Source organism: Corythoichthys intestinalis, chromosome 6 (genome assembly GCF_030265065.1).
Source record: "Corythoichthys intestinalis isolate RoL2023-P3 chromosome 6, ASM3026506v1, whole genome shotgun sequence".
Classification (NCBI taxonomy): domain Eukaryota; kingdom Metazoa; phylum Chordata; class Actinopteri; order Syngnathiformes; family Syngnathidae; genus Corythoichthys; species Corythoichthys intestinalis.
The window spans coordinates 49645640-49661644 of NC_080400.1; the positions used below are offsets into that span (position 1 = coordinate 49645640).

The 16005-nt window shown below is 37.3% G+C and overlaps 1 protein-coding gene across 1 annotated transcript in view; it reads right to left on the reverse strand.

The window, feature by feature from the left end:
• Nucleotides 1–16005, reverse strand: part of dner (delta/notch-like EGF repeat containing) — a 91738-nt gene that overhangs the window by 12390 nt on the left and 63343 nt on the right. Inside the window, exons 8-11 of the mRNA XM_057839914.1 lie at nucleotides 15756–15869; nucleotides 4339–4572; nucleotides 578–700; nucleotides 387–500 (exon numbers count right to left, since the gene is read on the reverse strand). Coding sequence (XP_057695897.1) covers nucleotides 387–500; nucleotides 578–700; nucleotides 4339–4572; nucleotides 15756–15869 — 585 coding nt within the window. The remainder of the gene's footprint in view (nucleotides 1–386; nucleotides 501–577; nucleotides 701–4338; nucleotides 4573–15755; nucleotides 15870–16005) is intronic.

Consider the following 16005-nt stretch of genomic DNA (forward strand, 5'->3'; position numbering starts at 1 on the left):
ATAATATAAATATAATATAATATAATATAATATAATATAATATAATATAATATAATATAATATAATATAATATAATATAATATAATATAATATAATATAATATAATAATAACACTACTAATTAAATAGATAATAACCAAATAACCCTCTCTGGGTTCTTCACAGAAAAAAGCCAGGAAATAAATAACACTATTGGGGGGAAAAAAATTGTTCAGGGGGCCGGACCAAATGTGGAGGCGCGCCGGATAGTTTGGGGACCCCTGTTGTAAAGGGTCGGTCTTAATGTTCCAAAGTATGATTTAGTTTTATTTACTATTTATTGTTCCCACATTCTTCTAACCAGACATAAATTGCTTGCTAACAATAATAACTAGAAACAGTACTCACCAGTGTATCCAGGCGGGCAGGTACAGGAAGCATTTAGTCCTGCACTCTCGCAGTGACCTCCATTGAGGCAGCGCATCTTCAGACAGGGGTCCTTGTAAATTTCGCAGTGTCTACCTTCGCAAACACACAAATGAAGATTTAGTACAATTCTAATGGATGAAAATGATGTGTTATTATGCGTAATGGCGTACCTTCAAACTGTGGTGTGCAGACACACTCATAAGCATTGATGAGGTCCCGGCAGGTGGCATAATTCTGGCAGGGTGCAGACAAACACTCATTGTACTCCTCCTCACAGTACAAGCCATGGTAGCCTTGACACAAAATACAAAACAACATTCATCATCTCAGTTCTTGTTCATTTCTAAAATGTTGATGGGGTTAAAGTCAGGGCTCAAAAATTCTTAAAATTGCTTTTTGTTCCCAAAAAGCAAACAATCCCTAGATGATGATGCTGAATATTTGAGGGGGGGGAGCGGGCATAGAGAAAATTAACGAGGAGCCCAGTTGGGACCTCTTGAATCGTTTCCTGAAATGCCAGTGAAATGTCAATTGCCGTTTTAGGACTTTCTACCGTCACTGGGGAGACTTGAGGGCCGAATGTCATTTTCTGAAGGATTACAGGAAGCTGGAGGATGGATCCTTTCGCATATCAGTCCCCATTAGTTGTCTCACAATCACAGACACAATTTGCACAACATGTAGCTTAGTATGTGTGCGTGGGTGTAGGTGGTGGGTGGGGGGGGGGGGGGGCGCACATTTGCATGTGTGTCCACTTTCTACCATGCTAATTCGAAATCACCAGTTTTACCAATCATGGTCGACTAGTGTTTGATTGCATGGCCACAATTCTCCTGAACCAGCCAAGAGAAATATACACAGCATATACACATATAAGCTGACAACCAGACAACTCAGGGCAACAGAGAACTGAGGTGAGGCAAATGGCTGAAAGGACACAGGGCTGTCGGGTCGATTCATAGGGAGCCTAACTTCGTCAAAGCTGACCAAGTAAAAACACAGACAAAGAGCTTTTTCCGTTAAATATTCTTGTGATTAAATGCTTAAATCCCATAATTCTTTATTGATATGGACGTGAAACAGCCTCACATGGTTAAAAGCAAAAAAGCAACAAAAAAAACGTGCAGTTAGCATCTATTTTACTTAAATATTGCGAACTATGATGTTAGTCGGTAAGAACATTAGCAGTAAATATTGTGAACTATGCTGCTAGTCAGTAAGCAAATTAGCAGCCGCCATATCACAGACAAAGAGTATTTTCCGTTGAAAATTATTGTTAATAAATTCTTAAATCCCTGTATTCTTGATAGCCATGGACATAAAACAGTCTCGATTCTTGGTTAAAAGCAAAAAAAAAAAAAAAAAAAAGTGCAGTTAGCATTTATTTTACGTAAATATTGCGACCTATGATGTTAGTCGGTAAGAACATTAGTGGCCGCCATATGTAAACAAAAAGTTTTTTCCATTAAATTCTTGTGAATAAATGCTTAAATCCCTGAAGTCTTTATAGATATCGGCATAAAACAGTCTCGATTCTTGGTTAAAAACAAAACAAACAAAAAAACGTGCAGTTAGCATTTATTTTATGTAAATATTGCAAAGTATAATGCCAATGCTGCAGCTGCTAATTTCTCCTATTGATTTTTTTCACTAGTTTTCAAAATGCATGCATGGTACGAAAAATAAAATAATTACTTTGAATCCTCGAATAAATTACACCTGAGACAATCCTTTGTTTGTATGCAGTGCAGCTTTCATACTTTTTCAACCTAAATCCGGCGTTAGATCGCTGCATCTGACCAACTGCTAATAAATGAAGCAGTGTGTGGGATGGCACCCTTCGGGAAGGCGTGAGGCAGCAATACATTATGAAGTCTATGTTAAAGTTGAATCATACACGGTGGAAAAATACAAAGTGTAAACAATATATTCCAATGTCCCCCTGATCATATCTTTGGGGCGGAGAGTTCAAATGTTTACAGAAACGAGTACAGCCACTTAGTGAACAAGCCTAAAGACAGTAACAGAACAGCAATGAATGAATGAATATTTACGGTTATAATTAATTATATGAAAATGAATAAACCAAGTGCAATGAATAAATATGTACATACAGTGGGGCAAATAAGTATTTAGTCAACCACCAATTGTGCAAGTTCTCCTACTTGAAAATATTAGTTTGGTCACCTACAAACAAGCAAGATTTCTAGTTGTCAAAGAGGTGTACCTTCTTTTAACGAGGTCTAACGAGGCTCCACTCATTACCTGTGTTAATGGCACCTGTTTTAACTCATTATCGGTATAAAAGAGACCTGTCCACAACTCAATCAGTCACAGTCCAAACTCCACTATGGACAAGGCCAAAGAGCTGTCCAAGGACACCAGAGACAAAATTGTAGACCTGCACCAGGCTGGGAAGACTGAATCTGCAATAGGTAAAACGCTTGGAGTAAAGAAATCAACTGTGGGAGCAATTATTAGAAAATGGAAGACATACAAGACCACTGATAATCTCCCTTGATCTGGGGCTCCATGCAAGATCTCACCCCGTGGCGTCAAAATGATAACAAGAACGGTGAACAAAAATCCCAGCACCACACGGTGGGACCTAGTGAATGACCTACAGAGAGCTGGGACCACAGTAACAAAGGCTACTATCAGTAACACAATGTGCCGTCAGGGACTCAAATCCTGCACTGCCAGACGTGTCCCCCTGCTGAAGAAAGCACACGTCGAGGCCCGTCTGCGGTTCGCTAGAGAGCATTTGGATGATCCAGAAGAGGACTGGGAGAATGTGTTATGGTCAGATGAACCCAAAATAGAACTTTTTGGTAGAAACACAGGTTCTCGTGTTTGGAGGAGAAAGAATACTGAATTGTTTTCAAAGAACACCATACCCACTGCGAAGCATGGGGGTGGAAACATCATGCTTTGGGGCTGTTTTTCTGCAAAGGGACCAGGACGACTGATCTGTGTAAAGGAAAGAATGAATGGGGCCATGTATCGAGAGATTTTGAGTGACAATCTCCTTCCATCAGCAAGGGCATTGAAGATGAGACGTGGCTGGGTCTTTCAGCATGACAATGATCCCAAACACACAGCCAGTGTAACAAAGGAGTGGCTTCGTAAGAAGCATTTCAAGGTCCTGGAGTGGCCTAGCCAGTCTCCAGATCTCAACCCCATAGACAATCTGTGGAGGGAGTTGAAAGTCTGCGTTGCCCAATGACAGCCCCAAAACATCACTGCTCTGGAGGAGATCTGCATGGAGGAATGGGCCAAAATACCAGCAACAAAAGCTTGTGAAGAGTTACAGAAAAGGTTTGGCCTCCGTTATTGCCAACAAAGGTTACATAACAAAGCATTGAGATAAAGTTTTGGTATTGACCAAATACTTATTTTCCACCATGATTTGCAAATAAATTCTTTAAAAATCAAACAATGTGATTTTCAGTTTTTTTTTTCCCACATTCTGTCCCTGATGGTTGAGGTTTACCCACGTTGACAATTACAGGCCTCTTTAATATTTTCAAGTGGGAGAACTTGCACAATTAGTGGTTGACTAAATACTTATTTGCCCCACTGTATGTGAATAAATAGGAATATATCTACCATACTTTGATTAATATTGCATTTGGTGAAAAAGAATTCAATCTAAATTCAATCAGTAAAATGCGATGTCTGAAACATATTTGTAGAATTAATTAAAAAGTACCAGAAAAGCAAAGATTTTACATCCTTGCTTTATTACCCTTTTAACTTCATTGTTCATCTAATTCATTGCTGATCTGATGTTAAAAGTGTCATGTTGATCATGCATTTCATTGAAAAGGCAAAAAAATAAATAATGATCATTTTAGTTTGATCGACCAATGATGTCAGATCGGAAATGCCAAAACGTTGGAACTGCAAAAAGACAAAGAGCACATCTCACCTGGCACACAAAGACACCTATAGCTGTTGCCCGCACTGCGACATACTCCGTGGGCACACGGGTTCAAAGCACAGAAATCCACCAACTGGGCACACGTAGGACCGGTGAAGCCTGAAATGCAGCTGCAACCAAAACCCAAAGGGCTGGGACCCTGAGGGTAGCAGGTTCCATTGTTGTGGCAAGGTCGAGAAACACACGGATCCACCTTCTGCTCACATGTGGCACCCTGATATCCTGCATGACAGGTTTATGAGAGACGGCAGCGATAAAAGGAAGTACTGAGGCAAAAATGCAGCTTTTCTAAACTAATATATGTGACAATTGCTCAAAGACTAGGATTATGTGCATCATTAAACACTAGGGGTGTAATAGTATACAAAAATCTCAGTTCGGTACGTACCTCGGTTTTGAGGTCACGGTTCAGTTCATTTTTGGTACAGTCAGAAAACAAAATGCTAAATATAAATGTGCTAGTTGTTTATTGCACACCTTTGTGCTTTCAACAATAGGAACATTAGCCTATACAAACCTAGAATTCGGCTCAAAAAGTAGCGGGTATTTAACCCTTGAGAGTCGAAGGACGCGCCGGCGCATCCTCAGCGCACATCATCTTTGAAGCGCCCTCACGTTTTAATTACGTCACCCACATGCCGTTGGTTGGTCTCGTTTTAAAGTGCGGAAGTTGCGGTTTACTCTCGTTATTATTTGAAGTCAATCGACCAACTAAAACGTGAGATATTGTCATTTAAGTTTTATAGTTTTATTGTCCTCTCAAAAAAACATTAAAACGCTGCATGGATCATTTGTTTATGTCTATATTTCCATCATTTCTTGTCCTTTTTCAAAACGGAAGCTCCATGAAAAAAAACACAAATCAAACGAACCCTTTCGAAGTCACAGTGGAAGCACAAAATGCGTCTTTTTTTTTAATAAATATAACTGCCGTGCGAGGTTCCACCGAACGAGAGGGAGGAGTGTTCTGAAGCAGCGGGGTGACGAGCGACGGCCGTTTGGATCGAGCAGCGACTTTGTGTGACTTTGAGAATGAACGGAAAACTAAATTTAGCGCTTTTTGATCAACTTGAGGAAGAGGATGGTCCAAATTCGTCGTCATCGTCTTCTTCGGAAGAGTCCTCGAGTGAAGATAGTGACGGATTTGAACACGTGGGTGACGCCATCGACGAGCAGAGGTAAGCCAACTCACTTTTTTTTTTTTATGCTGAAAAAGTTTCTTTTGAAAGTTTCTTTTGATATTGCAAGACAAAGTTAATTTTGATGCAATATAAGTGTGTGTTTGTGTATATAATAATGTGCATATCAGCTCAAAGTCGTAAGTGCACTGTGTGTATCCCAGGCAGGAATTTATAATTTGTGGTGTTCTTCTTTCTATATGAAGATTACGGATGGAGCACATATTCAGCTATGGTATTCTTTCTATTGTCATACATATAGATTTCCATGATTATTTATTACTGTATATATTTTTATTTTATACTTGATTATTTTCATAAATACTGACTTTTTTCATGTACATTTATAGTGACAATAAAAGTAAAGTGAAATGAAAATGGAAGGGTGGAAAGAGGACCGACACCCCATGGAAGTGTGGGCTGTGTGATGTCGCCCTGTGTCTAATTCCAGGACGAAACTGCTTTTCGGAGTGGCATGCCTGCACATTTTTTGTTTATTGTAAATATTTTTGAAAATACTTTTTTCCCCAATGTTATATATATATATATATTTTTTTTTTCCCCCCCCCCACAATCAGTCTTCTCAATTTGTGTATATAAATGTGTGTTCAAGAAGCTTGATTGTGTGTACATAGTTTTCATCAGGTGATGGGCCGCAATACCTAAACTCATAAAGAGATGGCCTCTAAACACTTTTTGTGTTAGATGGTATATATTTTTTCACTGTTCTTCACTGTTTGGTCTGCTGTATATAACCTGTTTTGACTAGAGCATGTATAAAGGCAAAAAACGCCTATGGCTATACCTGTTGTTTATGTTGAATTGTCAAATATAAGACTATTTATTCTAAATTTTTTGGGTTGAATTTTCATCCTAACATGTTGAATAAATATAACAAAGTTTCAAAACGGTTCGTTACGCATGTTTGGTTGTCAATTGGACATCAATATTAAACATTTTGACAAAACGATTTTGGAATTTTTGGTCTTTTTGGGCCCAAAATGATGATTTATAATTGGTCAGTGAAGGAAACAACAGTTTGGACATGAAGTTCAAGGTGTCACAAAAAAAGGGACCAAACCAGGCCATTGTAAACAATTCTTTCTTTGAAATATAAAGGCAACTTCAAAGGCATGCAAAATCAGACAAAATAGGCCCAGACCTTAAAGGGTTAAAGATAATCCAACAACAATTTGCCTTTCAGACCCCGCGTATTGGTTAGCTTTCTTTCTGAAAGAAAGAGGAAAAAAGAAGTCCTGTGCTAAAGAGAAAAGCAATCCCTATGACAACGATTTTAACATGTATTTTACAAATGATATGCCTCAATGAATCATTTTTTTTCTTATGAACGGTTTTCAAAAGCTTTATTGGTGGATTTTCTCAAGTTAAAGTGCAACACAGAAATTAATCAATTGAATTGTGTAAGCAGGATCTATGTATGATTCTTATTATTTAATTACAGGTGTTTTAGCTCATTTCAAATTATTTAAATAGGCTATTATTTATTTTATTTTGTGTTTATATTTTACAAATGTGATGGAGTATTCATTCATATTGTATATTTTATGTTGTATAACTTTAGTTCCTATGTGATTATTAGTTCCTACTTGTTTTGTCGTGGTACGATGGTTTTGTATTGAACACGGGGCCGTATTGATTATTGTTATAGCAGAGAAGACAGCAGTAAATCAACAAAAACAAGTCAACTGTGTACTGATCTACCACTCAAGAGATCTGATGGACTCAAAAAGTGGGTTACGATTGCATATTAGTTTGAAAATCGACAGGTTCCACCATATTTTTACACGAGTGACTTCCGGTCTGCCCGATCCTAGCTACCGGTAGTAGTATTGATGCAGGAGGATAGCGTCTCGCGTCAGATAACAAACTCTGCCGCTGTTTTCGCGTGTGTCGTGTTGAGCCGCTTCTGGGACGAGTCTAACACGCGGCCGCACTGCGACTGGTGTGCATTGGCTGATTGACTTTAACGTGTTTCACTGCGTTCTCGCGGCGGCCACGTTGTCGCGCCGTTGAGGTTTCTGGGTTATACTGTCCTACTATGTTGGTCCTCATTATAGTAGAGAAGACGGAGTAAATATATTCTACACAAAGAAACTGTAACCCGATCGACTCACAGCCTCGAAAAGTAAGGGTTACATTACGTCAGAAACTCGTTCGGTACGCCACCGTTCCGAACCGAGCACCACGTACCGAAACGGTTCAATACAAATACATGTCCCGTTACACCCTTATTAAACACGCAAAAATACAACCAGGTTTCAATCTAGAAAGTCCCATAGCAAACATTTGCATCTGTAAAATGCCAGGTCAAATATTTAACGTCTACATAAATTTGATGAACAAAGTTTGTCAACCACCCTCAGCAGGTTACTCCTTGGTCACATCAGACAATATCGATCTGCAATAAATTAAAAAACAACATAAAATAATATCTGTATACTTAAATTTTTTCGAGTGCTTCTGATTTCAACTAACTTAACACACACAGGACAAATCAAGTAAAGATATCAGATCAAATTCCATCACATTCATAAACTGAATGTCAAACTTTTTCAGTGATTATTGTTTTACGCGACATTGATTTTCCAATCCCAGACAGGTTGTGATTTCCTGCTTCAACGAGCACTGTAATACAATGTGTGCTATGATTTATGGTATAAAACACAGTAAATCCCTATACAGTACTAGAATCTCAGAGGTGCACATTTCATTGTGCTAATGAAGCCATTCCTCTTTCATGCTTCTATTGATCTGTAAAGTGTGTAATATACTGCTTGTGCAGGATATTTATCATCAACTGAAACAAGGCCTTCCTATTTTCAGTCAGCCATCTTCAACCCTTCTCCTTTTCTCTGCTATGTCGCCTCACAAACAAGGGTCCTTGCTCTCTTTTCTTTTATTTTTATACAATTAGCAACGCGCATCCCACACAAACACACCCACCCACAGAACATCCAATATGACAAGAGCAGAGAACGTGCCTTCCTGCTGCTGGCAACCGAACCGCCCTACATTAATGGAAGTTAAGAGTTTAAAAATAGATGGCCTGTTAACTTCACCGCTCTGCTGGTTCTGGCATCATTAGCATACCAAGACCAATTTTTTTCTTGTCCATGCACAGTAAATGTGTGATAGAAGGGAGTTGGAGCTGCATTACATGGCCAAGGGAAATAGGTGAAAGGTATATTGAAAATTTGGATACTATCTATATGTGAAATATGAATGGGTTCAAAAATTATAATACCTGCAATTGAAAACCCTGCACTTTTTTGTTTTCCTATTTGAAAATCGTAGTACTGTAAAGCAAAAGTAAATAATTTGCATCCGAAAAAGCTTGTCTAATTGTCTAGCTTGTCTAGCATTGTCTAATGTGTAATCTAAGGTACAGTACATCTACTTGCGAAATAAATTGGTTCTGGAATTAGTTTCGTAACTTAAAAATTCTGTAAGTAGAGACGCATTTTCCATGTAAATGCCGTAATCGGTTCCAAGCCCCCCAAAATTCAGGCATAAATCTTTTGTAATACATATAAATGCATCAAAACATGTAACAAATACATGATACAATTATATTATTACACAATACACATAAAATCAGAGTTGTGCATTATTTTAAGAAAACAAGAATAAAGGATAAAAGTTAATACATTAATGTAAAGCGGAACACGAAGGGCGAATGATGAGGACGCTGGGATACGCACATACAGTAAAGCTCCCCCTCAGCCAATGGCAGAGCAGCTACACTGCCGCCCAAAAGTATTGGCACTCCTGCAATTGTCAGAAAATGCTCAATTTCTCCCAGAAAATGATTGCAATTACAAATACTTTAGTAGTAATACCTTCATTTATATTGCTTGCAGTGAAAAAACACAAAAGAGAATGAAAATAAAATTAAATCTTTATCCTTTTACACAAAACTCCAAAAATGGGCAGGACAAAAGTATTGGCACCCTCAGCCTAATGCTTGGTGGCAAAACCTTTAAACAACATAACTGCCAACCACTGCTTCCAGTATCCATAAATGAGATTGTTAAAATGCTCTACTGGAATTTTAGGCGATTCTTCTTTGGCCAACTGCTCCAGGTCTCTGAGATGTGATGGGTGCCTTCTCCAAACTGCCATTTTCAGATCTCTCCACAGGTGTTCTATGGGATTCCGGTCTGGACTCTTTGCTGGCCACTTTAGAAGTATCCAGTGCTTTCTCTCAAACCTTTTTTCTAGTGCTTTTTGAAGTGTGTTTTGGGTCATTGTCCTGCTGGAAGACACATGACCTCTGAGGGAGACCCAGCTTTCTCAAATTGGGCGCTACATTATGCTGCAAAATATGTTGATAGTCTTCAGACTTCATAATGCCATGCACACGGTCAAGCAGTCCAGTGCCAGAGGTAGCAAAGCAACCCCAAAACATCAGGGAACCTCCGCCATGTTTGACTGTGGTTACTGTGTTCTTTTCTTTGAAGGTTCTTTTAAGTTAATGCCTTTTCCCAAAAAGCTCTACTTTTGCCTCATCTGACCATAAAACATTCTTCCAAAACGTTTTTGACTTTCTCAGGTAAGTTTTGGCAAACTCCAGCCCGGCTTTTTTATGTCTCTAGGTCAGAAGTGGAGTCTCCCTGGGTATCCTACCATAGACTCCCTTTTCATTTAGACGTCGACGGATATTACAGGTTGACACTATTGTATCCTCGGACTGCAGGACAGCTTAAATTTGTTTGAATGTTAGACGAGGTTCTTTATTCACCATCCGCACAATCTTTCGATAAATCTCTCGTCAATTTTTCTTTCCTTCCACATCTAGGGAAGTTAGCCACAGTGCCACTGGCTTTATACTTATTGATGACACTGCGCACGGTAGACACAGGAACATTCAGGTCTTTGGAGATGGACTTGAAGCCTTGAGATTGCCCATGCTTCCTCACAATTTTGCTTCTCAAGTCCTCACACAGTTCTTTGGTCTTCTTTCTTTTCTACATGCTCAACACACAGTACAGAGGTTAAGTCAACTTTAATCCATTTTAACTGGCTGCAAGTGTGATTTAGTTATTGCCACCACCAGTTATGTGCCACCGGTAAGTAACAGGAGCTGTTAATTACACAAATTAGAGAAGCATCACATGATTTTTCAAAGGGTGCCAATACTTTTGTCTGGCCCATTTTTGGAGTTTTGTGTAAAATGATAATGATTTAATTTATTTTTCCGTTCTATTTTGTGTTTTTTTTTTTAATTACAAGCAAATTACTACCCAAGCATTTGTAATTGCAATCATTTTCTGGGAGAAATTGAGCCTTATCTGACAAAATGGCAGGGGTGCCAATACTTTTAGCCAGCAGTGTACTGTATAAGTTTGTTACGTTTAGTAAACTCTGGGAGCTTCGAGTACCAGCCATACAGTATTTTGCCTTTCGTATCTTGAAATTTCTTTCGTAACAAGAGGTAATACCAAATTCTGTATGTTGAGACATTCGTAGATAGAGGTACCACTGTATCAAAATTTTATATGTCAAAATTGAGGGGGAGACAGAGTCTTGGCAGAACAGAAAATCACTTTAACCAGAATCACTTGTTTTCTTATTACTCTGTCAGAAACAGACATGTCAGACAAACATGTCTACTCGTCACGGATTGAGAAAAATAGTATTTAGTTTCAATCAAAGCATGCAGGACATGGACTGCCCTGTGGAGAAAACAATCATTGTTGCCCTATATCGCTTTTACTCCTCTACTGGTTGGTTACTCCTCATCCTAGAAGCTTTATTAGCAAACAAATCCTGATGGGTGTCCCTTGATAGCAAGGTGCTATGAATAATGAATGAATTGTGTTTACTGTTAAATACAGTACAGCAGTAATCTCGAATCACTATCCCACGACACTAGCGATATACCAATACCAATGTTTTGCCTTTGGAATCGACTTTTTTTCCGTGATTTTTTTTTGACTCGGTTCCAATCTGATCCGATACATATTTTTTTAGACGACTGATAATAGGGCAAATTAGTAGTAGTAGTAGTAGGACTTATATTTTTAGACCATTAAAAAAAGAATAAATGAATTTCAAAATGAACTGTATTGTGACAAACTTCATAGTTAATAAATCCATATAATATATTAATAAATATATCAATCACAAATAGTTCAAAAGCTAAAATAGAAATAAGCTTTACAAAAGAAATAAATAAGGGTGAAGGGACAACTTTGTCAAATGACTCATGTGTAAATGAGGCCCGTGTCACGTTTATTTTTGTATATTTGTATTTAAGTCAGCCTGCTGGTAGCCCCACAAAAATTTTTCTGTTTACTATAGTACTACTATGGTAGTCTGTCAGTCAATGTGGCTGCCGCCATATGTAAACAGAGCTTTTCCGGTGAAAATTCTTGTGAATAAATGCTTAAATCCCTGAAATCTTTACAGATATGGACGTAAAACAGTCTTGAATTTTTGGTTAAAAGCAAAAAAAAACGTGCAGGTAGCATTTATTTTATGTAAATATTGCGAAGTATAATGCCAATGCTTTCTTGGCTAATTTCTCCCATTGATTTTTTTCACAACGTTTCAAAATGCATGCATGGTACGAAAAATATAATAATTACCTTAAATCTTCGAACGAATCACTCTTGAGACAAACCTTCCTGTTTGTATGCGGTATAGCTTTCGTACTTTTTCAACATAAATCCGGCGTTGGTTCTCTGCATGTGTCGCTGCGACCGAATAACTGAAGCGGATTGTGGGATGACCGCTTACTTGAAGGCGTGGCGCACTGAAGGTCAAATCTGACCCGTCATTATCATTATGAAGTCTATGAGAAGGGTTCCTGCCAACCTCCCCAAAACTAATTTGTGTTATTGAAAGTGATACGGACAGAAGAGGTGTCATTCAACGAGTTGTCAGTCGACATATCATCACAAATATTATGCAAATATTTTATAAAGTTTGAAAAGTTACCAAAAGTTGCTTTAATTACCTCGAACACATTTTTGGAGCATAAGAGTGCTATCCTACTCTAATAACTAGTGATGCCCCGATCCAATACTCAATATTCAATAATTCAGTTCAATTCAATGAACTTTATTTAACCCTTGGGAGAATTCCCTCAGGGAAATTAGTTTCCAGTGCCCCATAACAACACAGCAGCAAGAATAAAAAGTACAAGGTGCAAAATGGTAAAAAAGTGCTAGAATAAAAGGGATTAAGAAACAAAATTAAATTTTAAAATGAAATAAGTACAGATGCTACTAAAATATCGATATTGGTCCCCAATACAGCTATTTTGGTGTATCGGACAGTATCGGATTTGGTCACAAGATCGGATCCGATCCAGTAGTCGCATATATTTACAGTACAATCGTGTTTTTCGGCTGTTGTAAATCAAACCACTAGGCAAATATGATCGCTGAGTGGGACTACTTCTATTCAGAAACTAATGTTAGTAACAGAGCATCATCTAATATTTGTAAACAAAGCATTTCTTGAGGCGGTACGAGCAAAACTCACATTTATGCAAAAGATATGATATGTCATTTACTGAATATTTACTTGTCTAAAAATATGGGTATCAGATCAGCATCGGACCAGTATCAGATCGGTATCGGCAAAACATATCTTGAAAAAAAAGGTATTGGCTCGGGAGCCACAAAACAAGCAAATCTGTACAAGTAACATGCTCAAGACACTCATTCATCATTTATCAAATTAAAAGTTAAAGAACAAATGACAAAGGCAGTACAATGATGCACAAATGCGCCTTATAATCAGGGGTAACATTTTACAATTATGGTCCCTTAAATAACATTAGTTAATGCATTTTTAGACAGTAACTAATGTTTAAGCAACATTACAATAATTAATAGAATTGCTTGTCTTACATTTATTCATGTGTTAATTAACATGAGTTAATGCATTAGCTAATGCATTTGTTAATGCATTAGGTAATGCATTAGTTTATGCATAACCAGAAAGTAACTAATGGTTTGGTAAAATTAAGAATATATATAGGCCTATATAGGGTTAGGGTTTAGGGTTATGGTTTGCTAACTTAAGGGACACATGTGCTTTACAACAAGGGTTCAAAAAAACATTCAGCAATGGTTAATTAAGGTTAAGTAATACTTATGGTATTATTTCACGTGAACATACCTCATAAGTATTACTTAACCTTAATTAACCATTGCTGAATGTTTTTTTGGACCCTTGTTGTAAAGTTTAGCACATGTGTCCCTTAACTAAGAAATTATAAATGCTTAAGTTCCCCCTTCTTAACCTTTATTAACCATTACTGAATGCTTTTTGAACCCTTATTGTAAAGTGTAGCACATGCGTGAATGCTTTTAGGACTCTTATTGTAAAGTGTAACACATGTGTTCCTTAACTAAGAAATTATAAATGCTTAAGTTAACAAACTCTAACCCTAAACGCTAAACCCTAACACAAACCCTACATAGGCCTATATATATTTTAAATTTTACCAAACTATTAGTTACTGTCTGGTTATGCATTAACTAATGCATTAACTAATGCATTAACCCATGTTAAGTAGTATTAGGGCTGTCAAACGATTAAAACTTTTAATCGAGTTAATCACAGCTTAAAAATTAATTAATCGTAACTAATCGCAATTCAAACCATTTATAAAATATGCCATATTTTTCTGCAAATTATTGTTAGAATGGAAAGATAAGACACAAGATGGATATATACTGGACTGTCTCAGGAAATTAGAATACACAATATTCTAATTTTTTGAGACAGTCCTGTGTATATATACAGGACTGTCTCAGGAAATTAGAATACACAATATTCTAATTTCCTGAGACAGTCAGGAAATTAGAATATTGTGTATTCTAAAAATTAAAATTGTGTATATATACACAGGACTGTCTCAAAAAATTAGAATATTGTGTATTCTAATTTCCTGAGACAGTCCAGTACATTCAACATACGGTACATAAGTACTACATTTGTTTATTATAATAATAAATCAACAAGATGGCATTAACATTATTAACATTCTGGTAAAGCGATCCATGGATAGAAAGACTTGAAGTTCTTAAAAGATAAATGTTCGTGTAAGTTATAGAAATTTTATATTAAAACCCATCTTAATGTTTTCGTTTTAATAAAATTTGTAAAATTTTCAATCAAAAAATAAACTAGTAGCTCGCCATTGTTGATGTCAATAATTACACAATGCTCATGCTGCTGAAACCCATAAAATCAGTCGTACCCAAGCGCCAGCAGAGGGTGACAAAACACCATAAAACACAAGTAACAAGTGGACATTACACTGTGCTGTCATTTTAATGTTTGAGCGGGGCATGTGCCTTCAATGTGTCAAATATTTTAACGTGATTGATTTAAATAATTAATTACCGCAGCTTAATGTGATAATTTTGACAGCCCTAATGAATATATTAATAAATGTTAGATAAGGGATTAAATAAATTATTGTCATGTTACTTAAACATAAGTTATTGTCTAAAAATGCATTAACTAATGTTAATTAAGGGACCCTTATTGTAAAGTGTTACCAAATAAAGATTAGATGACAAATTAGTTCGTCTTGGTTCATCAAATGTAAATGAATTCCCTAAGATGAAGTAATAGCTTCACCAAGCATGAAAAAGGTGCTGCCTTGTTTCTCACAGCAGCACATAAATAAATCATCCCTTTTCCTTACGACTGTTTTCAACAGCTCAAGGCTGTGAGATGCATTTAGGTGTTAGAGTGCAACCAAGCATTCATTTTGGGACTAAACTGACTTGGGGTTTGTTATGAAACTTGTTTAAAATGGTCAAATCCACCGTCCTTTCATGTCTTATTACATATGCTTGCATCTCATTTTTAAGTTGAGCTTTAATCACATCAAAGTGTATTCTTGAGAACTGCTGTTTCAGCAGAAGTTTGGCGGTCACAGATTTCCTCAGAGAGTCTGATGCAGGTCGTTAAGGGTACGGAACCTAATTAGGAGGGAGGAAAGTGGTTTAAATTAAAGAGGCACAGATATGCAGTGCCTACTAGATGGAAACAGCAGTGGGAAAAAAGGGAAAAAATGGATACAGTCCACTATTTCTTTCGTATCATGCCAACAACAGTTATATTTTTTTCCATCCATTAAACTGTCCAATTGATAGTCCCGTATCCTTTTACCCATTATTTAGCTCTCACAATGTGTACAAAATACGCGCGATCGCATGCAGCATGGCAGGTTACCTTCAGGGCAGAAGCACCTAGGCCCAGCCAGGCTGTTGGAGCAGGTGGCTCCATTCTCACACGGTTGAGAAAGGCAGTGGTTTATCAGCAATTGGCAGCGTTCCCCTTCATAACCTAAAAGACACACAGTCAATTCCATAATTTACAGCAAAACTCAACTCTTTTGATGCCAATGATTAATCCAAGCACTCTCAGTTAACATATATTTGATGTCTGTCGTCATCAATGCCAACCAATAAGTAAATATGTA